Genomic DNA, 23,087 nt, shown 5'->3' with positions numbered 1-23,087 from the left:
ATCCCACAAGCAGCTTAATAGAAAGCACTGTGGGGTAGTAAAGATGAGCGCGCGGATAAAATGCGAAGAGAGAAGAGAGAGGTGAGAAAGATAGGAAGAAAAGTGAGGGAGAAGTGAGGGAGAAATTGAGGGAGAAAAAACGAGAAGAGGCGAAAGTAGAGAAGAGTGGAAGACATAAAATCAGTACAAAACATAAAGCAATTTCAAGGATAATTTGTAGTGTGCGTTTCTATCATCTATGTATGCTATTCGACGGCATCTAAATATACATAAGCCGGTGCTTCTTGCTGATTTATATGAAGCAATCTTGGCGCGGGTTCAAAGTGCACAGCCTTTACAGACCGAGGCACTGAGCTCTCGCTGGAAGTTTCGTATGATGGTGAGTAGTCCATGATGGCAGCAGAATCTTCGTGGGACAGATATATACTGGTTTCGTCCACTTCGATGTGCTCGCCTCGAGTTTGGCTTCGGCGAAAGTAATGACGGAACTTGTCGACATTCATCAACACGCCATTTTTCTGAAGCAATTCTCGCATACTGCCCCAGCAGTCACCAGACATAACATGCAGACGTGAAAAATAGTCATCGATAAAGCATTGCGAGTCATACATGGTATGGAAATCACCATCGTACTTCCATACCAGAATGTATTTGGCATAGAAATTGGGGCATTCGATTTGTTTTTGCATCAGTGGTTCATACAGCATCACGTTAAAGTACATGTGCGACGTTACCCCATCAACAAAATCATCGATGTGGTCATCAAAGTACTTTTCCGTCACCAACTCGCCCACGTAAGCCACAAGGTCATCGTCGTCCCATTTGTGACTCCTGGGTTCTCTTTGGGCTACGCAATTGATGACATAGTTTTCCACCTCTGCATCCACAGCTGGCTCATTCTTTCCCGAATAAGATACAAGTGCATCTCTCACTCTTCTTGCTATGACTCCCGGTTCGTTCTGGGTGAAAAAGCGAATCACTGGCTTATTTCCAGGTGACCCCACCAAATGATTTTCACTTAATGATTCACGATCTACTTCCAACACCTCTTCCTCAGCAGCCGATTCTGCTTCTCGCTGGCGCCACAGCGCTCGATAATACTCTTCGTTCACAAAACACTCGTGTGCTTCTTGGTAGTGGGCCAACGACAACCTTATTCCCGATTCGAGACTCGATTTTGTGTCTTTTAATCTAACGTCATCACAGTGAAAAGGGAACTCAAAATAGCGTGTTGACCCCTTCGATAGCAGAGAATCGCAATCTTTGGACTCGCCCATGGTTTGCACCGGTACGCTCGATTAATAGTAACAAGGACCAGGGTCCATCCAGATATACCGGGCACAAATAAAGAAAAATTGACAGGCCCATCATCCCCTGCGCGGGGTGCAGGACTCGGCCCGAATTAGACAGCCGTCTGCAAATCGGACGAAAAGCCGCCGCACTTCGGTTAAAAGTGCGGAGCTCGAACACAGCGGTAAATGTCAGTTTGGGAGGTGAAAGCACCGAAAAAAAGAGCTCTGAAAGAAAAAGAGCTCTGAAACCTTAGAAATTGACCAATAAGACAATGGATTAGAAGGGGCTCGGAAACCCATTGGCAACAAATAGACACCCCAGAACATCATTCATGCTATTCGAGGCTTTGCGCGGCTGCAAAAGAAAGTTCAGTAACCGCCTTCTGACGCCTCGCATTGCGTGAGGAGCAAGCAGAAATGAAATGGTCGAATAGCTTTATCTGATAATCCTTGTTCTCGTTTGTTCTCGTAGGTTCTCGCTTGTCCTCGTACGGTCTCTTTTGTTCTTTATCTTCCTTTGTACCCCACCAATTGTCCTTTCAGCTTTGTTCTTCCCCACATATTCCTGTAATATTTTTGTCTTAGCCTTCATATTCAATTCTGCTATTCTTTCGCGGTGACCCTTCTCTTCGATTAGCTTGTCACTTCTTTAGCTTTTCACTTTTTTTCAGTTCCTTTCCTACTGCCTTTCATCCGGCCGTGTGTACGGGTGACTTCTGCTCTGTGCCAGTGGAGATCTTCGAGACCGGTCTGGCCCACCACCTCTGTTCGCTGAAGGCGGTTGTAGGTTGCGAAGCCATGGCCATGCACCTCGAGGTGAATTTTCGTCAGTACTCACTGCTGCTACAGGAACTGTATGGCTGACCAAAATGGGGCCCTCACCTATAGGAAATGGCCGTGGGATCACAAGTTCGGGCTCGGGGCACCCCACGGCATTCTCTCGGGAAGGGGTTGCAATGGCTTGTGGTATGAACGAGTCTGTGAGCGATGTGATTTGTGGAGCATAGGGTCTTCTGTAAGGGTAAAAAACATTGGTCAGATGATTAGCCAAATGGTCAATAGCATTGTCTTGATCGTTGAAAACAAGCTGGGTTGTATCCCTAAGCTCTTCTGCTTTGCGAACACGAGAATCTGATTGCTGTCCCACCTCAACTTCTGACCTACAAAGAGGACATGTTACGCTGCTTTTGAGCCATTGTATGATACATGCCCTTCCGAAGATATGCTCACAGCTTGGCATTTTGACGGGAGTATGGCCTGCTTCGTTTATCTGTTGCTTTAGTTTATCTTCTCTTGTCATTGAACCAGGTAGAATCTGCTCCAGCGACGGTTCCTCCAAGGTAATTATGTTTCTCATTGGAAAACGAGTATGGCTCGATGCCACTTCGTCATCAGGAAAGAAAAGTGATGGGTCGTCAAACTGCTGCGCATCTTCTACAAACTGATACGATTTGTCATTCATCTTCAAAAGAAGGTTTTTGATTTCCCGACTAGCACCAACTACCTTTTCTGGACAAGTATTTGGCTTTTTGGGGTTCTTTTGTGATTTCTCCTCGAACAGTTCATAGCAAATAGGACACTCTTTCTCCAAAATCGACAGTAATGGAAGGTCCTTTAATGACTTTATGACTCTCTCCGATGCAGATTTTTTATTGAACAGACCCCCATTCAACGTTCTGTTCAAGATTGCACGTAGTAATGCTGGGACATCCGTACTCAGTGTACCGCTATCTAGGTCCAAATCGAACACTGCCGTGCTCATAAAATTATCCATTGTAGTGTCGTCTGATCGTGATCGACTGAAGGTTGCGAATAAGCAATGCATGCAGGAAAGCTCCAAGGCAGTAGCCAAGATTGCAGCCGTTATTGAAGAAGTCATTGAAGAAGTAATTGCAGAAGTCATTGCGCTGTACTATATTATATAATTAGCTACAAGTACTGAGACCGCAACGTGAGAACCATGGTTTGTTTGTCTGGAGGAAGAGCATTAATTTGGTCCTGGGGAATCGACAATACCTGTGCTATGAGGTCGGCCTGATCTGGCGCCATAGTTGTCAACTTTTGCACTGTCTGTGGAGGCAAATGGGGCCAGCGGGAATTTTGGACGGGAGCCTGAGGCGGTTTTGAGAAGTTGACCCCAGGTTCCAGCTTGACTTGAGTACTTTTCATTGACTCGGCAATGACGTCAGAGTCGATGAAACCCATCAACAAAAGTGCCTGGGCGGCCGACGATGCAAGGTGCGGAGACAATTGGAACACATCAGCTGCACGAGCTGCATTTGGTCCCGTCAAAATGTTTTTGAGGTTTGATATCAATTCGATGAGTTGAGCGGGCGGTATCTTGCTCAAAGTATCATTAATTTTATCGGGGATTTCGAACGGCAGAACTCCGTTGGGAAAAGGAGGAAGCGTACTGTTGGCAGAGAGTAAATGAGGAGGCATGGGACTTCCAGCGAACGATGCAGAGGGTGCTTGTGGGAGCAGTGGTGGTAATGAATTCTGTTGCGAAGTTGGAGGCGGCGTATTATTGGCATTGAAAAGCATATCGGGGGGAAGCTGGACATTATTAGGGAGACGCGATCGGTCCAATGGTAGCAAAGCTTTCTCTTGGTTATTTCCACTACGCAAACCTTCCTTCGACAACTCGACTCGTAGGCGTTTGGGTTGACCATTTGGTTGATATATCATGATTTGACTCAATAAGCTCAATCCTTTTTGTGCCTCCTGTGCATTCTGGTACTCCACAAACCCGTATCCTTTGTTTTTACCTGCAAAATCGAATCCCAATCGAACATCTACGATATTTCCAGAGCCAGCGACTACCAGTTTTAGCATGGATTCATCCCAGTCAAAGGGAATCAGACCGACGAAGAGAATGGTCGAGCCGACGAAAGGTCCTTGGCGACTCATGATGCGGTGAAAATGCTATAATAAAAATGTAAAAGATTCCGAGGAGAATACAAACAAAAAACCACCGTTCGCAAAACTGCACACGGAGTATTGAACGACAAAAAAAATTTCCGATACCGGGAGTCGAACCCGGGTCTGCTCGGTGAAAGCGAACCGTGCTAGCCGTTACACTATATCGGAGTGTCTTGTGGTTTTTTGCTGGTGGGTAGCCAGAAGGAATCTGTGCTAGAGCTACCAGAGTAGTTATGAAGAGTTACACCTCCCAATTTTAGTCTACATTCAGAAATCGTCATCATGCATTAGTGGTCTCCAATATTTGCCCGTAGCTGCCATTATCTATTTCTTCCTTGATGCTGGTTATAATTCTGCGTTTGTCCGCTGTGAGCGACCGAGTTTCCTCATCGGTGAGTCGATATATCTGTCGCAACAATTCGGCGTGCTCATCGGTCAACTCGTCAAGAGCCATCTGTTTCCGGTTGAGACAGAGCTCAACGAGGTCTCGGTTGGTCAAATTGAGTAGTAAACATATTTCCACTAGCGCATGCGAGAGTTGTGGTGCCTGCTCCAACAACCTTTTCATCAATGGTGGATTATCAATACTCATTTGTCTGGCGTCCTTGATGATCTGGTATGCCGCCGTCTGGTCCAACGAGGAGAGAGCATTTGCTATGACCTGTGCTGGGTTCTGGTTACCATATATTTGCATTCCCAAAGGAAGTGGAGGGATCTGGTTCATGGGATCGCTGTCTCCCATCGAGCCAGAAATAAACTGGTCACTCGAAAAACTACACTTGATATTTCTGGTTCCCACCATAAGATTATTCAAGTTGCGCACAGCGGAGGCGGCCGTTTCATGTTCACTATACTTAACGTAGGCTGAGCCTTTAGACTTTCCTGTCATGGTGTCGAAGATGAGTCTAAGTTCTTCAACAGGGCCCACCGAGCGAGCTATCTCCATCACTTGCTCTTCCGTCTGGTCGAACGGGAGCCCGGAAATACTGACAACAGTGGTGTCTTCCATTGTGAAAAAAAAGGAATAAAGATGAATAGACTGAGAACATGAAGAAGTGAATATCGCGGAGCCTGCATACAGTCTGACGGTAGAAGGAAGACTAGGTGAGAGAAAAGTGGCCTAGGGACCAGCAAATAAGCCATAGTTTTGCTACTGGCCTCATAGCCACCACCACAATACACACCGTCATTTTCAAGACTCAATTACCCATATTGACTATTTTGGACCGCCGCTCACTTTTCGATGGCTCCTGTATAATCTCATTTCGCGAGAAGGCGAAATTTCATCTTCACCATGGATGCCAAAGAGATACGGTCTACCGTTTCCAACTTGGAAAAAACCACCGACGACGTGACCATTCTTAAACTCCTCAATATCCTCAACGATGGCGTGAAACCCACCGAGAAGCTTCTACGTGAAACAAAAGTAGGAGTGACTGTCAACAAGTTCCGCACCAGCACAAACACCGAAATTAATACTTTAGTTAAATCCATGATTAGAACATGGAGAGACGTTGTTCAAAACGAAAAGAACGCCAAGAAGCGTGCTGCGAATGGTGATGTCAAAAAAACTTCTTCTTCATCCACTTCCGCCGCTCCCCCATCCTCTTCTTCAGCACCGGCTGCTGGGTCCACCAAAGAGCAAGTTTCACCAGGGCCCTAGAAATCCAAAGGTGGACGGAGTGAACACTCTTTTGTACGAAGATTCCACCAGAAATGCATCGGTGAGTGCTCTTTACACAGCATTGGCCATAGAAAGAGACGATCCCAGCGAAAAGATTCTTGATGTTGCTCGCAACATTGAATTGGGTGTATTTAAGCAAGAATACTCTGCGGTCAACGATGCCTACAGAAACAAATTAAGAACTCTCACCATGAACTTGAGGAACAAGAAGAACCCAGATTTGCGAGACCGCTTGCTTACTGGCCAAATAGCACCTTCCAAGTTCATCACCATGAACCCCAACGAAATGGCACCAGAATCTTTGAAGCAGGAGATTGAAAAACTCAACAAACAGAATCTTTTTGATGCTCAAGGAGCCACCGAGAAAAGAGCTGTAACAGACAGATTCACTTGTGGAAAGTGTAAACACAAAAAGGTGAGTTATTACCAAATGCAAACCAGATCTGCCGATGAACCGCTTACCACCTTCTGTACATGCGAAAACTGTGGTAATAGATGGAAGTTTTCGTGAATAATTGTTCATAACTTGTTTTGAACAATTTGAACACAGAAACTTCGTGAACACTTGAACTTCGTTTACTATCGTGTTCTACAATATTCTCTATAGATGTATATTAAGATGTGATGTCCTTAGTACGCCAACTGCTTGGTCATGTAGGAGAGCAAGTCGACCTTGGTGACAATTTGAACCGGCTTATACTCGTTGTCGGTGATGATGGCATTGGAGTTGGTTTCGAAAAATTTGTTCAACAACGACAAGGGTGTGTCCAAGGTGATAGGCTCATACGAACGTTTGGCAAAGCCAGAACTCTTGGTGATATTGAATGACTTTTGGAAATCAGCCAACTTGCGGAAGTCGATAATGATGGAACTGATGGAGTTGGTAGGCTGAACTTTGTTTGTGGAAAGAGACTTCAAAATTTTTGATAAGGTTATCAAACCTACGAGTTTTCCTTGGTTGTTCAAAACGGGCAATTGATCAAAGCCATTCGTTTGCAACAAGTCAATGGTCTTGGAAACTGTGTCAGCAAGACTAACAGTGACAACTGGTGCCTTTCCAGCAACCAAATCCTTAATAGTCTTCTTGGTGAGGAAGTCGTCAGCCTTGGAGGAGGAAGACTCTTTTTCTTCAACGTCAAATCCATTGGTTTGCATCCATTCGTCGTCGGCAAATTTACTGAGGTAGGATCTGATGGAGTCGGGGAAAATCACCACAACAACGTCATCTTCGGTCAAATCTTTGCTTACTTGCAAGGCAGCTTGTAAAGCAGATCCAGAAGAGCCTCCAACCAAAATACCTTCTTCCTTGATGATTCTTCTGGCAAGCTTGAACGACTCAGCATCGTCGGTTTTGATCCAGTCGTCGACCTCTTCTCTCTTTAAAACGTCAGGAATGAAATCATAGCCAATACCTTCAACCAAGTATCCTTCAGTGGAGTCGTTAAGAGATTCGGGTTGAGCCAAAATAGAACCTTTAGGATCAGCTGCGGTTATGCGAACCTTGGGGTTTTTCTCTTTAAGATAACGAGAAACACCAGTAATTGTACCACCGGTTCCGGCACCAGCAATCAAATGGGTCACTTTTCCTTTGGTTTGTTCCCAAATTTCAAATCCAGTACCATAGTAATGAGCATCAGGATTGGCTCCATTGGAGTATTGATCAAGAATAACCGAGTTTGGAATTTCCTTTTCCAACTTTCTAGCAACACCAATATGCGACTCGGGTGCATCCCAAGCTGCTTCGGTTGGAGTTCTGATAATCTCGGCACCTAATGCCTTCAAGACTGAAACCTTTTCGTTAGACATCTTCTCTGGCAATGTGATGATAGTACGGTAGCCCTTCACGGCTCCTACAAGAGCCAAACCTATACCGGTGTTTCCACTGGTGGGTTCAATCAAAGTATAACCAGGCTTAATTCTTCCCAGCTTCTCGGCTTCCAACACCATGTTCTTGGCGATTCTATCCTTGATGGAGCCACCAGCGTTGAAAAGTTCCACTTTCGCATACACTTGAGCCTTGATACCATAAGCCTGAGGAATGCGGTTGAGCTTGATCAAAGGAGTGTTACCAATGAGGTCCAACACATCAGAAGAAATTTCTGGTACGGTCATCTTTGTTGTAAATCGTGAGATGCTTTGTAATTTTCACTTGCGTTTCGCGCAGGAAAGCCGCAGAGCGATGTGGCTCTCACTGTGGCTGTAGTATGAACACTAAGGGTTCGAGATTTTTTTGGCCAGTCTTTCTTAAAAAGTAACCGGAGAGCATACATCATGAAAGCATGGTTAATATATAGTAATTCTTCGAGAAATCTCGTACTAGTTGAATTTGGCAATTGTGAAGATGTTCATGTATCGTAAAGCTTTCCACATTAGTATTGTCCCAATTGACTACGGTATATAAAAAGGTACTCACCATAACTAAAAGAATTTAATGTATAAAAATTTGAACGGGTAGGTTTCTATTTTCGTATCAAGTACCTTAATGTTGTCGCGAGACATATTATTCATGCATGATGTGGGGCTAAATGAGGGCTGTTTTGCATGTCAAAACGTCAACTTGAAAGGCAGATCATCGTCCCAGTCACACTAATTAAAAGTTGCTTCGAGGAGCTAGATATGTCGTCTCAGTGTTCCTACTCGACCGGTACTTCAGCAATGTCGGTTCCTTTTGTATGAAAACCAATTCGGCAACTGACGAGAAAAACTGTCAAAGTACAATGTATCCAACTTATCATTTTCTGACAATTGATACAATGTAATCAACCTTACTATTTGCGATATCCGTGTCATAAAGACTTCAAGCCCTAAGATATCTTATCATGACACAAGACGAGATAATACATTGGAAAGTTTTGATATCATCCAATGTCTTTTCTACCAGTGGCCATGCAATACTATAATTCGTGAACCAAAACACGACTTACTTTAGCTCCCCGTAGCTAGTTTGACAATCTATGTGACGAGAACCGCGGCTAAAAATAGAAATACGACCATAGAAGCGAATGCTCGTATAAAAAAGATTCCTCTACTTCCATTAGTATTAAAACGTTTCCATCTTCGGGTCTAGAAAGGCTTACTGTGATGGATAACGTCCATGGATTCTCATACTCCTTTATTAGTCCCGCAATTGATGTCTCGTACTTGCGCCGCACCATGGCTGCGAAAAATCACGAAGAAATCAATTTACACTTGATTACGTCGACATCCGAGCCTGGGACGCCCTTGGCAAAGTCGAAAATCTGGACGAGTCCTCGACGGTCAACCACAATGATTTTGGAACCATCGGCTGAAAATCGGATCGAAGCAGCAAGAGTGAACCGTTCAGCACCCATGGTTTCGCCCAAAAGAACAACCAATCTTTTTGCTTGGCGACTGCTAAAGTTGGGTGTGGCAGCGACGAAGATTCTTCCCTCTCGATCGAGAAAGGCCATGCCGTCGCCACGAGGCAGAAGGGCAACTCTATGAATATAGGTACCGACCTGATGGATTTTGAAGAGCGGAGAAGCCGATTTTATCGCCGAACTTCGGTCAAAATCTTCGTCCTCATCATCTTTATAACTGTGGTTGCTGCTATGGCCACTGATAGCCAGGGAAAAAACATCACCATGCGAATAGTTGTGGTCCATCGTTTCTCCTTCGAGTTGTATAACCAACGGAGGTCTATTCTTCAACGAGCAAAATGTTAATACCACGGTATTAGTGCCCGACTTGCCAAATTGAATGTCTGTTATGCCCTCGTTGTCCATCATTACATCATCTTCACTGGACCGATCGCCCCGATCCGACGAAGGATGGGGATCTCGGCCCAGGTCCCTCACGTCTGTCCACACGAGTCTAGGACGGTTAAAGTCTCCGGCTCCTTTTCCTGAGAGCTTGACGACAAAGTATCGGGATTCCCATACCGTGCAACACACAAGATGCGACAGCGACAGATTAAAGTTGATGAGTTTGATAGGGTCTCGATAAGGTATGGTGATGGTAATGGGCTCCACGGATACTAGTTGGCGAGTATTTGAGTAGAGATTATTCCAGTGAAGCTTGTGCAAAATTATGAATGGCTGTTCCTTTCCACTTACTCGTTCTTTGGCAGTGATAGCACAAGCTATGAGATTTTCACTGGGAGATATAGCAATGCACCGAATGGGAAAGTTGGTAACGTACGTATACAATGGGGCTCCATTGATATCAAGTAGCCTCAAAGTTCCGCGAGAGCCCGAAAGCAAGAGCAAATTTTGAGAGAGACGACACTGGACCATTTCCCACAGATTCAACCGTCGCTTGATATCTTCAGTAGTAGTAGACGAGGATGAGCCTGAAAAGTCATTACGAATAACTATCCCCTCCAGTAATGGAGCAGCTACCAGATTGGGATCGGAACCAAACTCGCCTGAAGACTTTCCACAGCTAATCAAAGATGCCTTTTTGGTGTCGTTCTTAATGAGGTGGATCTCCCACCGCTTAGGGCTCAACAAGACGTATCTACTGACCTCGCGACCCTGGCCACGGTCAATATAGGAGTGGATGCAAGTCGTCAAATAGCGAAAGGATTTACGAATCATTGCTGAACCCAGGCGAAATGGGAGAGCCGACATGATGGATTTCAGTAGTGGAGTCTGGTAGCTGGTGAGTTGTCGATAAAGAGGAAAGCATTTGCTGAAGTTGTACTCGCTCTGCTCGTTCATACCTGAAAGAAGGACCGTTTCCCAGGCGGTAGATGGCCGATTGTCCACCATAGAATCCGTATACCTATCTTCCGGTGAAAGTGAAAGAGAAGTTAGGGCTCTTGCTACGGACGAGTGTACCAGTTGGGTTTCTGAGTCGCTGGCATTGGGTATAGGAATGGCATTGGTAGCAGCTGATGTAGAGATTTTGGGATCTTCTCTGGCATAATTGTAGAAAAGTCCAAGCAAATCCATATTTGGACGCTGTTCATCCTGGATACTTTTTTTTGAAGATGAATGTCTGCGGGACTTCGAGTGAGATTGGGAGGCTCTGAGCTCTTTCAACATCACATATAGTTCCCTCAATGGCTCTATAGGGGCCAAAATTTGCCCTATCTTGGAACAGTGTGGACAAATACCTTCCTCTGGATTGGCATTTTCTAAAGTATATTCAGATTCTGATACCAAGCATCCACAGGTTAAAACTGAGATGTCATTGGCCTGCACAGGTCCTCGTGCCGTCGGGACCTCCAATAGTTTCTCGAGATGATGTAGCTTCAATTGGTCCATATGCCATTAAGAAATGCGATAAGCGCGACTAAAAATCAAGAGTGTATGGTGCGAGACTAAAAGTGAGACCAGAATAGAGTGTTTGGTGAGAGTGTCTAGAGCGAGAGAAAATGCTAAACTAAGATGCTACTAGAGCTAATTTTCATCTTAAATCATTCATCATATTCGTATTATATGTCTTGTGGACGCTCGTCTTCATGGGAGAAGCCAGAGGTGGTACCTTGAGCGGCACCTTGAACGGTTTGGATTCGACTCATTGACGGCGCCAAACCGAGTTTAGGAGTCAGAGACCGACTCATTCTTTCAGAGTTCAGGTTGACTTCGTTATCTTCGTCTGAACCATCACGATGATCTCTGCGGTGCAATGAATGCAATGTAGGATGTGGATCAACAGATTCATCATCAGATCCATGTCCGCTAGTAGACACTATATCCTCGTCATGCACTGCATCTAGTGCTTCGTCGACACCATAGTCAAAGAAAGAGAATACCGCATTTCCTAACCGTTTTAGTGCCGCAGCGGTACCACGAAGAACAGAACCAGAATCTCCATTGGCGTAGGAGCCATGTCTGTTGATATACAGCGGTTTTAGTATCAAAGCCGAGCGTGGACACAATTTGAGGTCCGAAAGCGTAACGAACTCATCGGTAACGCTATAGGTGATACGAGGTATGGTGGGAGTGTAGAAGGAGTAGGAAGTTGGGTGTTCTGAAGTAGCCGCAAATGCGGGAAATGTGCTTGTATCGGGCAAGATGGTATATCCACTTTCGTCATCAAGCCACTGGCGCACATCATTCAATGTCTGCTTGGCCTTAAATTCATGTCGTACAGTAGTACCATCTAGGAGCTTGATAGAAAGTGCACACATATTAGTGGGAACCGGCGACGCCAGTGATGCCCGTGGATTGTGATCATTCATACAAAAACTTTTCAGTGATTTTGCGGATTTACGCTCCCGCTTATCGGCTTCAATAAGTGCCTTTATCCGAGCGGTTTCCTCGGCTTGCGACTTAGTTGAAAATATCTTTGTGGCTGGGCGTAAAGTTGTAGTGGACGACGAAACTGGGTTATTCGTCATATTCTGCACCGTCGCGTTCTCTCTTGGTTTAATATGTTCGTCAGATACTTCACAAAGTTTTGATAATCGGTTTAAATACTCATCCTTGTTGACGTCTTTGGTGATGACTTCGCGTAGGTTTCCCTTGCTAATAATGTAGAGGCTCGGAAAAATCAACTTTTGAAAAACACTAGCAAACTGGGTGGCTTCAGGCGTCTTATCGACCAATTTAAGTGCCACAAACTTTGAAGCCAACGATTCTAGTCGGTCGTTTTTCACCATGTACTCGTCTATAAAAGACCTCGAATCCTCATCTTCCTTCGAGAGCGCCACCACTAGGGGGATTTCTCGCCGCACCGATTCCTGGACGGCCTCATTTACCAGGGTGCCAAAAATAACTTTAGTCATGTTTGATGAAACTGTTGCCCTGTCTGTCGCATGTTGAGCAGTGCGCGGTACTGCAGGGAGGACGGTGTGTGGCTGGGAAACATCTCCCCACTCCGGCCGACTAAGCCGCTGTAGATCTTGAATAATGTGCAGAATGTTGGGTGGTAGTTTGCTATCATGTGGCATAGGGAATCAAGAAAGTATAATATAGGTGGGAAGAAGGCATTATTGAATCATGATTGGTTTTTGGGTGCAAATTTGACAAAACTTTTAGTAATGTTTAAATGTGGCTGCAACCAATTGCTTGATTTCACTTATTAAAGTTATTTCACTTATTAAAAGTAACTTCACTAATTAACAGTATCCACTGGTTCTGTTTCGTGTGTAACTAGCAGGTTATTCTACATTATAGCATGCGAAACTCGACGATTCCGTTTACTTTTGCTGTATTCAGTCAAAGTTTTATGAAAGATTATCTTTACAAAATCTACCGAAATCAACTTACGATCTCAGCATGAACTGTTCAGCTTCATATTTGCAAGGAAAAGTTATCTATCACGACTATTCGAGCTCACATTGTTAGAATAATTTGGACCCCGCACCCGACTTTCACCGATGACGAAGCAGCCGCACATATAATATTGATTTGCCTGACTCATTAGTACCCACATACGTCATTTTTTACATTCAACGAAGAAAACCCATGAACCACAGGTAGGTTCAATCCACATTCAACAAGCTTATCTTTCATTATGGATCTCATTGAAGACGAAAGAGCCAGTCTCGAGCGTCATCTTCTGAAAACCGCCGAAATAAAGAAGATCAAAAAACTAGGAATTCTTTGTGTTATTGCTGGCTTCTTTTGTAACTTTACCGTCTTCGGTGTGAGTTTCACGTATGGTATTTTCCAGGAATTCTATCTCTCCAAGAAGGGACCGTTATTTGGAGTAGAGCCAGCCAAGGTGGCTATTATCGGAACCATTGCGACTTCAATCACTTATATGGGAGGTGCTCTTCAGCCTCAGATAAGAAAGCATTTCTCTTCGTTCACCTCGATGTTTATTGGAAGCATTCTTTTGTCGTTTGGTATGATCATTGCTAGTTGGTGCCATGAAACATGGCAGTTTGCTATGACCCAGGGCTTAATGTTTGGCATTGGATCGTCCTTGGTCTACATGCCTCCAATTGTATATTGCCCACAATATTACGACAGGCACAGAGGAGTTGCAATGGGAGTTGTGTTTTCGGGCACTGGGTTTGGATCTTTGGTTTTTGCATTTCTTTCAAGAGCTTTGATTACTTCCGTTGGATGGAGATGGTCACTTCGTATTTTGGGGTTGATAGCCTTGAGCATAACGATGACTTGCAGTTTTTTCGTGCAACCACATCCAACCTACCAAACGTCTTCTCCTGTGGTGCGTTCTGATTTTCAAGTGTTCAAATCATGGGCATTTTATCTGCAAATGCTTTGCAGTTTGTTCCAGTCCATGGGCTACTTGATTCCTCTCATCTACATGTCCACGTATGGAATTACGCTTGGATTCTCCGATAAACAAGGTGCCACCTTTATTGCAATCAACAATGTTGTCAACGCCTGTTCCAAGATCGTTTTGGGCCAAGGTGCAGACTACATAGGTCGGCTCAACATGCAGCTGATTTGTTGTATTTGCAGTGCCATAACTGTGTATGCGTTGTGGTTGGTTCCACAACGAGCCACATTCTTGGCATTTGTTGTTCTTTATGGAGTTGCATCTGGCCCAATTATATCTCTTTTACCGTCGTGCTTAACAGAGGTGTTTGGGATGGAAGTCTACTATTCTGTGTCTGGAATGTTATACTTGTTCCGTGGAGTGGGAAATCTTTTGGGGTCACCTTTGGCTGGTCTTTTGATTGATAACAACTCAAGCAGCCCATCTGGCTACTTTAATGCAATCCAGTATACGGGAGCCACTTTGGCTTGTGCTTCGATATTTTCCCTTGCATTTACGGCTGCTCTGCGTATTGACAAACTGCGGAAGACAAAAGAAGAAAAGTAGAGATGTGATTCTTTACTGACAATCATGACCAAAATGCTTAATTGCACGAAAATATGAACTAAAACAGAAAGTACATGAAAATATCTTTATACTACTTTGCCAAACTTATGTTACGAAATCTTAATTGAGGACATCAGCAATTGCTTATTGCTACATGACAAGTTACCAAGAAAATGTATGAATATAGAATATATGAATATGAATAATTTCACTCTTAGCTGCTGAGAGTTCGCGATCCTGTACCCACCACCCAAAACTCACAGCGTCGATTTCCTCACCACAATGACAGAGTTTCTACACTACAAAGTAGACCTATCGTTGCGTGATGGGACGCATTCCGTCGGTATCATTGATGATATTGACAAGGAGCACATTCTCTTGAGACTGGCAGACACGGGACAAACCACCAATGTCATCACCAACCAAATCCGCGATTTAAAGATGCTTCAACTTCCACCAGAAATGTCGAAAAAGAAGAATAATAGGACCAAAGACCAACCTCTAGACGATGCCATTGTGTTTTCACGGCCAGCAGTACGTACATTGGCAAACAGTGCTGCTAGTGTTGCAAGTAGCACCGATAATACTCGGTCTAGCACTCCCAAAATCAAGTCCAAAAAAGATAAAATCAACCCTGCTTGGGGCAATGGAGTATCGCTGGGTGCAGACTTTGATTTCGAAGCCAATTTGGCCATGTTTGATAAAAAATCAGCATTTGAAGATTTCCAGCGAGGCGACACTACTAGTCCTCGAGATCGGTTAGTGGACCACAATAAAATCAAGAAGGAAAAATATGATAACGACGAGATGGTGTTGGATAGCTCCAAGGGAGACAAATGGGACCTTATTGGAGCTGCGCCTACCGCAACCAAAAGTAAACCTCAGCCTTCTATGCGCCCAGTTGTTAACCGTCTGGATACAGCATCACCTCGGTTCTTGCGCAACTTTAAGCTTGTCAACAGCGACACAAGCAGTGTTGTTCCGCAGTGTACTCCAGTTCAGCTCATGGAAATTGAGCGCTTGACCACCGAAACTTTCGGCATCGATGCGGGAATGATGGCAGAAATTGCGGCCTCTCACCTTTCACGCTTGATCACAAAAAATATTCTTGGCGGGTCTACTCGATTGAGCAACAAGAAAAACCATAATTTGCCGCCTCTTGTGCTCATTCTCGTCGGCAGCGGCCGTTGTGGGGCTCGAGCTTTTGCAACTGGTAGACATCTCAGCAATCACGGAATCAGAGTGCTTGCATTTGTCCTCAATACCGAAGATGTAGATAAGGAACTTCAAACCCAATGGAGTCTTTTTGAGAAAACTGGCGGAAAAGTCCTCACTTCTGACGTTACAAACTTAATTTCCACCATTGAAAATGATCTTGATACTCCAGTGGAACTAGTCATCGATGCACTCCAAGGTTATGCCGACCATCTCGAAGATATTTTCTATCAGGACGAGGCGCAAAGGAAGCTCCGTGTATTAATCGAATGGTGCAACAGACCACATATCTCAAAACGCATATTATCCTTGGATATACCTTCTGGAATTGATGGAGGTTCCGGAACCGTCCTGGACGATTCTCTCCACATCAAGTGCCATTGGTGTGTTTCCATGGGTCTACCCATATCAGGCTTGCTCTACGCCTACAGAAATGGCGTGCTAACCTACGACGACGACGAGGCACAGGTTGTTCATTATCTTATAGACGTCGGAGTGCCCAATAAGGTGTACCAATCGAAGGGTAATTTGCGCAAGTTCGACAAGTTTTGGTACAACGCTGAGTTTTCTTCACGATTGGAGGTTGTAGCTGATTAATTCCGTATCTACATAAACCATATACGAATCCATCATAGTTATGTCTCTTTGAATCCTCTCTTCTTCCAGTCCTGCATCTATCACGAAAATGTTGATATTTTGATGTTCGTTCTTTCAAGACATTGGAACTACGACGTATAAAAAACAAACAATTTTGTGTCAACTCCCCGTTTTCAGTACTTTGTATCTGATCAACACGCATATAGGACCTACAGTCCTCGCTATTTTGCGTGATTTTACATTTTTCGTCGTATAATGTTTGGGCCAACTGGCACTTCATCGCAAGGTAATAATTGGAACGCAGCTACCGGCTTCTCCAATCCTAACGGTACATCTTCAGGGTTATTTGGAAAGACTCCCGCCTCTTCTGGCGGAGGTTTATTTGGAAATTCATCAACATCCAATCTTTTTGGCAAAAATTCTACTTCCAATAACTCTGGCTTAGGCGCTAATACCTCATTATTTGGATCCAGCAACACAAACGCCACAAACGGACTGCAAGCTTCCACAAACGCTCTGAATTCTGGAGGATTGTTTTCAGCGGCCAATAATGCCCTTTCTACAAATACTCTGACTGCTTCGGGACTTGCCAACAACCAACAAAATGGACCAAGTCCGTATAATTTCAACAACGTCATCTCCGGCGTCAAACGCCAGGAAGCATCAATGCCACAATCCATTACTCAGTCTGTTTTTGGTGACGAAGTAGATCAAACTCAACCAGAAAAGAAAAGGAAATTCTCTTACTTGGAAAAGTCTAGCGAGCCACCCAAGTCGTCATTGCTTTCAAAACTTGGCCAAGTATTCAACATCTTTCTGTACGAGGCCAAGACCAAAAGTGCTCCATCTTCTGGGATTTTCAGCTCACCGGATTACATTGAGCCACCTACACAAAAGAGCAAACTCATCAAGCATTCCTCTCTAAAGGACAAAAACTATAGGCGCAGTTACACTTCGTTGGAAAACCGTTCAATTGGCGACGTCAAACGCTTGGTCATAGCTTCCAAGCCAGTGAAGTTTCATTTAATTGATACAGACAAGGTTTTCAAGCCCAAGAGGAGACGTATAGTGAGTTCTTGGACCGCTTCAGCATCTACCAAAGCTGTCGAGGATGATCTTTCGAGCTCCGATGAAGAAGATTTGTCTGTGAATGAAGCAACTAAAAGATTTCCTTACAGAATAACCACTAATGAAAGACTATCTGATGAGGCTTCAAATGGAAAGTCAACCTTTGAAGGAGAAGCATTCAAATCACAAGCTCAGAACGGCCTGCCCTCTGAATCACCAGATGGTTACTGGTGTACACCTAGCATTGCAGAGCTCGAAAATATGAAGCTCGAAGATCTTTCGAACGTTGAAAACTTCATCATTGGTAGAAAAGGATACGGTCAAATAGCTTTCAACTTTCCCGTTGACTTGTCAAGTATCGCGGAGAACGCTAGATCTGAAGGACCTTCCATTGCTGAATCTTTATTTGGCAATATTGTACAAATACTCGAGAAACATGTCATAGTGTATGAGAACTCAGAAGAAAAACCGCCTGTTGGTTTTGGCTTGAACATACCCGCTACTATTACTCTCGAAAAAATGAAGCCCAAGGACGGTACCTCAACTACCGCATATATAAAGCTTTTAAAGCGTCAGCTGGGAATGGAGTTTGTCAATTACGACCCTATAACTTATGTTTGGACATTCAAGGTAAAACATTTCAGTATATGGGGTTTGGTAGACGATAATGAAGAGGAAGCTGATGCTGGAACGGCCCCAAAAAGGTTTCAAGAAGAAAATAACTCGGTGTTGGATTATTCAAAAGTATACGAAGACAAGAGATATAATAAGGAGCTCAGAAATCAAAAGCTTTCAAACTATACTCGGGGCGTTCCTGGCGGATGGAAGCATAATCATTTCAGCACCAGCAGTCCCATTAACATCAAACGGCAGTTGGTAGCTGATGAAATTGACAACCATTTGAAAGTGTATGAGGATGACAGGAAGGCTCGTAAATTGAGTGAGCAGGTCAGTGAGATTACCATTGAGCTGGACCAAAGTGCTCCTCCGTCTCCAGGTTTGCTTCCAGTCGAAGTTTTGAAGTCAAGTGGAGACAAGAAAAATGATGTTGACTATCTTAAGAATTTGGTGAGTATTCTTCCCAGCAATCAGAATATGGATGACATTGTCCAAGAAAAAGCGTTTGAACCACAAATTACAAACGATGCAGCATTTGAGAGCATTCAAAATAAACCAAATTTGGCTGTATCCGGTGACTGGTTGGTGCAATTAGAACTAGCAAATGACTACACCTCGGCAATACTGCCATATGTTGCAGCAAACGAAATGCAAGACACAAAAGGTCGCTTTGACCATGACTTGGCATTGGAAAAATTAGACCGTTCTTTGTTTGTCGAGTTTAACCAGAAAGCTGTCCAATCCATGTCCACTCCTTTATCAAGTCCCAAAACCACCGCCAAGGCTGTGCCCAAAGAACTTCTGTCACTCAGTTCTATCATTGACAATCTTATAGGGAATGTCGAAATCACCTCTAGGGACAATGATTATCCTCGCTGTACTGATACTGGTGGTCTTACGTTTGCCAAATTGGGAAACGACGATAATTTCGCCCTTGCTTCAGCTTTGTTCGATCGCGAAAGGTACGCTGTAGAACTGGATTTGATGGAAATGGACGTTGTTGCTCGTCAAGAATTATTAAAGCAACGAGGTTTATTCAAAGATTGGTTGTCTCAACATTTGTCTTCACTTGTTGACAGAAAGAGTGAAAAATCACAAGATAGCTTTCAAAATATCATTGATCGCTTAGTCGTTGGCGATATCAAAGGTGCGGTTATTTGTGCTCAAGAATCTTCCAATCCTCATTTGTCCGTTCTTTTGACTCTTGTCGACTCGAATGACGATGCTGTTCGCAACATTGCTTCGAACCAAGTAACGGAGTGGAAAGACACTGATGCATTGGCCTTGATTCCACATAATCTACTTCGAATCTACAAGCTTTTGAGTGGTGATTCAAAGGCGATTACCGATGGCTCATGGCAGCAAGTGTTAGCATCCAAATTCTTCTACAGTGACTCTCAGCTACTTGTGGATATCATCAGTGAAGTTGTGGATCAATTCGGCAACCAAGTGGGTGCAGATGATACATTTGATATTCTACGCTTGTATGTTCACACGACTAAAAACGGAACAAAAGACGTAGTCACTTGGATAAAGAAAGCCGGTTGGAAAATTGAAAAAGCTTGGCTCTTCAGCTTGGTGTTAACGTCTGGAGGAAGCCACCAAACAGACCAGCTCTCGACAGAATTGGGAGATGTTTTGGAGCTGCTTTCGCTTTGGCGTGAAGCAGTTTTTGTGTATTCTCATCTCAATGACGATGATACCTGCCGCTCAAAAATCCGTCAATGTGTCATTAATTACATGCAACAAGCAAGCTCTACTGAAGATCAGGTGTTGCGAGAGCTTTGCATTCCCGATGCACTTCTTCATGAAGCAGCGGCCATCCGTGCGCAAAATGAAGGAAACTATTGGCAAGCATGTCGCTCCTTCATCAGCGCCAAACTTTGGAACCCAGCGCATGATTGTATAATTAACCATCTTGGACCAGAAACAGTCGTTTCCAACGATCCAAGCAAGAAACTTATGCTTTTAGATCTTACTAGCCGGTTCCCCGATAATGGTTTTGTTGTGCCCACTTGGTCTCATGGTGCAGGTCTCTACACAAAGTATATCAGTTTGGTAGATGGCACTGGAGATGAGAACTCGACAATCAACGATTTGCTCACAAATATTCCCCATTTTAGTGGAGAGAACAATTTCAGCCTGCTGGTAGCTCTCAAGATGATATCGCGAAAAGTGGGCGACTCAGCTATCAATGCCCGGGTATCTAACTACAGAGACCGTGTATTGGCACTACGCTTAGGTGAGAACGAAAGAAACTACTTTAGATGCCGCTTGGCGTCAAACTAGGATATATGGAATGGATACTAAAAGTCGTATACTACATCCGGACACCAATACATATTAATAAGCCCGATGACCTCCGAGTACGATTCTTATCAGCTAATACAACATATATTTATTAAACTACGCACAAATCCCACCCCAAATCACATCAAGCATAACATACTGACTATGCCTATTCAGGAACTACCCAATCCTGAGCCAGAACACTGTCCAGGACCCGAATCTGAAGATGCTGGAAAAGATGACGCTTGCAACGGCTGCGCAAATCAAAGTATATGTGCTTCCCAAATGCCTAAGGGACCTGATCCGGATATGCCCATGATCAACAAACGGTTGGAGGTTGTAGATCACAAGATTTTAGTTCTTAGTGGAAAAGGAGGAGTTGGAAAATCGACCTTCACTTCCATGCTTTCATGGGCTTTAGCGGCAGACGAAGAATTGGAAGTTGGGGCTATGGACCTAGATATATGCGGTCCCTCACTACCACGAATGTTGGGGGCTGAAGGTGAAACCGTGCACGAGTCCAATTTTGGATTATCTCCGGTTTATGTTGCTGATAACCTTGGATTGATGAGCATCTCATTCATGTTGCCTGATCCAGACGCTGCCGTTATATGGCGAGGAGCGAAGAAGAACGGACTCATAAAGCAGTTCTTGAAGGACGTCAACTGGGGAGATCATTTAGATTACTTGGTGGTCGATACACCTCCAGGAACATCTGATGAACATTTATCTGTAACTTCTTACATGAAGGAAGCAGGCATAGATGGAGCCTTGATTGTGACCACACCACAGGAAGTTGCTCTCTTGGATGTACGCAAAGAGATCGATTTTTGCCGGAAAGCCAATATCAAAATTTTGGGTTTGGTGGAAAATATGGCCGGTTTCGTGTGTCCCAATTGTAAAGGAGAATCGCAAATTTTCAAGCCCACCACTGGTGGTGGACGCCAACTTTGTAAGGAATTGGGGATTCCATTCCTTGGATCTGTTCCCTTGGACCCTCGTATTGGTAAAGCTTGTGACGAAGGTGTTTCATTTTTCGACAATTACGCCGATTCACCTGCTGCTACCGCTATCTTAGATGTGGTTGACGGATTGCGAGACCAAATTGAAGACCAGGAGAGCTTGGATAGACTCAAGCTGTTGTCCATCAAGTAGATTTATTTTCTGTAAATAGTGTATATTAGCCCATTCTTATCGTCTGGGAAACTTATCAAGTCTGCGAAACTAAGTCTGCGAAACTAAAGTCTGCGAAACTTATCTGAACTGCGAGGCTCCCCATGACCATAGAAGACGAGATACGAAACCACAAGAGCTTTACGCCTTCCCGACTACGGTCGCTATACAATGACTTTTCCAAACTCAAACTATTGAATCCAGAGGGCTATGATGCTAATATATACGCATGGAGCTCGCTCCTTCAAACCTTGGCTAAGAAGAATTATTTTGGTTTATTTTCCTTTCCTGTCAATGAGCCCAGTTTGGAGGACTTTCTCTCCCTAGCAGAATTTGGAAAGCCTCGATCTCTTGGCGATGTCCTCCAGGCAATGCTAGACGCTGAAACAATCGTGCCAGCTTCACAATTCGTATCACATCAGACAAGATTTAGTCTCAAGAAAGACGCTAGCTCTTCATTTTCTCCACGAGTACTTCTCTCTAGGATCATGAGCCTGGCGGGCTTTGGTCAGTTTAAATCTGTGGACTCCAAGTGTAAACTAGTGAACGAGAGATACATTATATGGAACCAGCTTGTTGAGGTGGGAAGCAATATACTTAAGCACCTCCAGGAAAAAATGACTAAAGGTGTTTATTCTGACTGTATTTACACTGGTCATTTACTACGACAGCACATACTGGAGTTCTTGGGAAAGGATATTAATACCGCTGAATTTGAGATACTTTTGGTATATTGGTCCAGAGACCAGAGAGTGTGTCTTCTTCAAAGGGCTGCCGATGTGCTGGCTGGCGACGTTGATGAGGCTATAGTCAAGTTCAAGCTTGAGCAAATCACAAGCGAAGATATTGCTATCGCCAATCTCAGAGATAATGCATTCAAAGTTGCCAAGAGAGAAATATACTTGCATGAGAAAATTGAATCTACGAGGAATTCAATCAAAGCTTTACTTCAGCAACAATTGAAGACGAATGAGGATACCACACGACAGAGAATCAAGTCTTTATTGTCCACTAAAAGGTTGCTCACCAAATCTTTTACAAATGCTTCAGAACTCTCTATTCAATTATCTACCATTCTCAACAAGATCGACGACAGCAGCAACAACATTGCAACATACCAATTGTTGTCGCAAAGTTCCAAGGCATTAACATCCATGCAATCCAAGATCGATATAGATCAAGTCCTTAATCTCAAAGAAGATATTCAAGAGCAAATTCAAACTACTGATGAGATTACAGATGCTTTAAGCGCACCGCAAAACGCAAGCGATGACGAAATTGAACAAGAGTTGCAAGAGATGGAACGAGAAGCTCAACAGAAAGAAGCGAAGGAGAGCAATGCTCAGAATCCTGCTGAACCAGCTAAAACTGCTACAGAGCCACTTCCAAAAGAGAACGATGTAACCAGCAAGATGGAACATTTGCAACTTTCTGACAACGAAGAACCCCAGCAAAAAGAGGAACCTTTGCTTGCGTGATTACTAACAATGGCATTATATTCAGATGTAGCGTAATGA

General features: G+C 44.0%; 13 protein-coding genes and 1 non-coding gene across 14 annotated transcripts; 6 read left to right on the top strand and 8 right to left on the bottom strand. All coding sequences in view use genetic code 12, as the record gives it.

Annotated features, from left to right (window-relative positions):
- Nucleotides 1-245: 245 nt before the first annotated feature.
- PGUG_01040 (uncharacterized protein) lies at nt 246-1,277 on the bottom strand (the record flags this gene model as incomplete). The annotated part of the gene is made up of 1 exon (XM_001487613.1): nt 246-1,277. The coding sequence occupies one exon, from the start codon at nt 1,275-1,277 to the stop codon at nt 246-248; it is 1,032 nt and encodes a 343-aa protein (XP_001487663.2).
- Nucleotides 1,278-1,971: 694 nt separating this feature from the next.
- Nucleotides 1,972-3,195, bottom strand: PGUG_01039 (uncharacterized protein; the record flags this gene model as incomplete). The annotated part of the gene is made up of 1 exon (XM_001487612.1): nt 1,972-3,195. One exon carries the CDS (start codon nt 3,193-3,195, stop codon nt 1,972-1,974), a length of 1,224 nt encoding a protein of 407 aa, XP_001487662.2.
- A 26-nt stretch (nt 3,196-3,221) lies between these two features.
- On the bottom strand, nt 3,222-4,202 carry PGUG_01038 (cleavage polyadenylation factor subunit; the record flags this gene model as incomplete). Its single annotated transcript, XM_001487611.1, has 1 exon — nt 3,222-4,202. One exon carries the CDS (start codon nt 4,200-4,202, stop codon nt 3,222-3,224), a length of 981 nt encoding a protein of 326 aa, XP_001487661.2.
- A 108-nt stretch (nt 4,203-4,310) lies between these two features.
- On the bottom strand, nt 4,311-4,382 carry PGUG_05958. The gene has a single exon. It is a non-coding gene; the product is annotated as a tRNA-Glu (tRNA).
- A 112-nt stretch (nt 4,383-4,494) lies between these two features.
- On the bottom strand, nt 4,495-5,223 carry PGUG_01037 (uncharacterized protein; the record flags this gene model as incomplete). The annotated part of the gene is made up of 1 exon (XM_001487610.1): nt 4,495-5,223. The coding sequence occupies one exon, from the start codon at nt 5,221-5,223 to the stop codon at nt 4,495-4,497; it is 729 nt and encodes a 242-aa protein (XP_001487660.1).
- A 544-nt stretch (nt 5,224-5,767) lies between these two features.
- Nucleotides 5,768-6,409, top strand: PGUG_01036 (transcription elongation factor DST1; the record flags this gene model as incomplete). Its single annotated transcript, XM_001487609.1, has 1 exon — nt 5,768-6,409. One exon carries the CDS (start codon nt 5,768-5,770, stop codon nt 6,407-6,409), a length of 642 nt encoding a protein of 213 aa, XP_001487659.2.
- Nucleotides 6,410-6,528: 119 nt separating this feature from the next.
- Nucleotides 6,529-8,010, bottom strand: CYS4 (cystathionine beta-synthase; the record flags this gene model as incomplete). Its single annotated transcript, XM_001487608.1, has 1 exon — nt 6,529-8,010. The coding sequence occupies one exon, from the start codon at nt 8,008-8,010 to the stop codon at nt 6,529-6,531; it is 1,482 nt and encodes a 493-aa protein (XP_001487658.2).
- Nucleotides 8,011-9,065: 1,055 nt separating this feature from the next.
- PTR3 (Ptr3p) lies at nt 9,066-11,129 on the bottom strand (the record flags this gene model as incomplete). Its single annotated transcript, XM_001487607.1, has 1 exon — nt 9,066-11,129. The coding sequence occupies one exon, from the start codon at nt 11,127-11,129 to the stop codon at nt 9,066-9,068; it is 2,064 nt and encodes a 687-aa protein (XP_001487657.2).
- A 170-nt stretch (nt 11,130-11,299) lies between these two features.
- Nucleotides 11,300-12,760, bottom strand: PGUG_01033 (uncharacterized protein; the record flags this gene model as incomplete). Its single annotated transcript, XM_001487606.1, has 1 exon — nt 11,300-12,760. The coding sequence occupies one exon, from the start codon at nt 12,758-12,760 to the stop codon at nt 11,300-11,302; it is 1,461 nt and encodes a 486-aa protein (XP_001487656.2).
- Nucleotides 12,761-13,326: 566 nt separating this feature from the next.
- On the top strand, nt 13,327-14,610 carry PGUG_01032 (uncharacterized protein; the record flags this gene model as incomplete). Its single annotated transcript, XM_001487605.1, has 1 exon — nt 13,327-14,610. One exon carries the CDS (start codon nt 13,327-13,329, stop codon nt 14,608-14,610), a length of 1,284 nt encoding a protein of 427 aa, XP_001487655.2.
- Nucleotides 14,611-14,892: 282 nt separating this feature from the next.
- EDC3 (Edc3p) lies at nt 14,893-16,422 on the top strand (the record flags this gene model as incomplete). Its single annotated transcript, XM_001487604.1, has 1 exon — nt 14,893-16,422. The coding sequence occupies one exon, from the start codon at nt 14,893-14,895 to the stop codon at nt 16,420-16,422; it is 1,530 nt and encodes a 509-aa protein (XP_001487654.2).
- A 255-nt stretch (nt 16,423-16,677) lies between these two features.
- Nucleotides 16,678-20,397, top strand: PGUG_01030 (nucleocytoplasmic transporter; the record flags this gene model as incomplete). The annotated part of the gene is made up of 1 exon (XM_001487603.1): nt 16,678-20,397. One exon carries the CDS (start codon nt 16,678-16,680, stop codon nt 20,395-20,397), a length of 3,720 nt encoding a protein of 1,239 aa, XP_001487653.2.
- Nucleotides 20,398-20,463: 66 nt separating this feature from the next.
- On the top strand, nt 20,464-21,552 carry PGUG_01029 (Mrp/NBP35 family ATP-binding protein; the record flags this gene model as incomplete). The annotated part of the gene is made up of 1 exon (XM_001487602.1): nt 20,464-21,552. One exon carries the CDS (start codon nt 20,464-20,466, stop codon nt 21,550-21,552), a length of 1,089 nt encoding a protein of 362 aa, XP_001487652.2.
- A 122-nt stretch (nt 21,553-21,674) lies between these two features.
- On the top strand, nt 21,675-23,048 carry PGUG_01028 (uncharacterized protein; the record flags this gene model as incomplete). Its single annotated transcript, XM_001487601.1, has 1 exon — nt 21,675-23,048. One exon carries the CDS (start codon nt 21,675-21,677, stop codon nt 23,046-23,048), a length of 1,374 nt encoding a protein of 457 aa, XP_001487651.2.
- Between the last annotated feature and the right edge of the window lie 39 nt (nt 23,049-23,087).

Source organism: Meyerozyma guilliermondii, genomic scaffold (genome assembly GCF_000149425.1).
Source record: "Meyerozyma guilliermondii ATCC 6260 scaffold_1 genomic scaffold, whole genome shotgun sequence".
NCBI classification, from domain to species: domain Eukaryota; kingdom Fungi; phylum Ascomycota; class Pichiomycetes; order Serinales; family Debaryomycetaceae; genus Meyerozyma; species Meyerozyma guilliermondii.
Note: the sequence above shows the minus strand (reverse complement) of the source record. Positions and strands in the feature narration are given on the sequence as shown.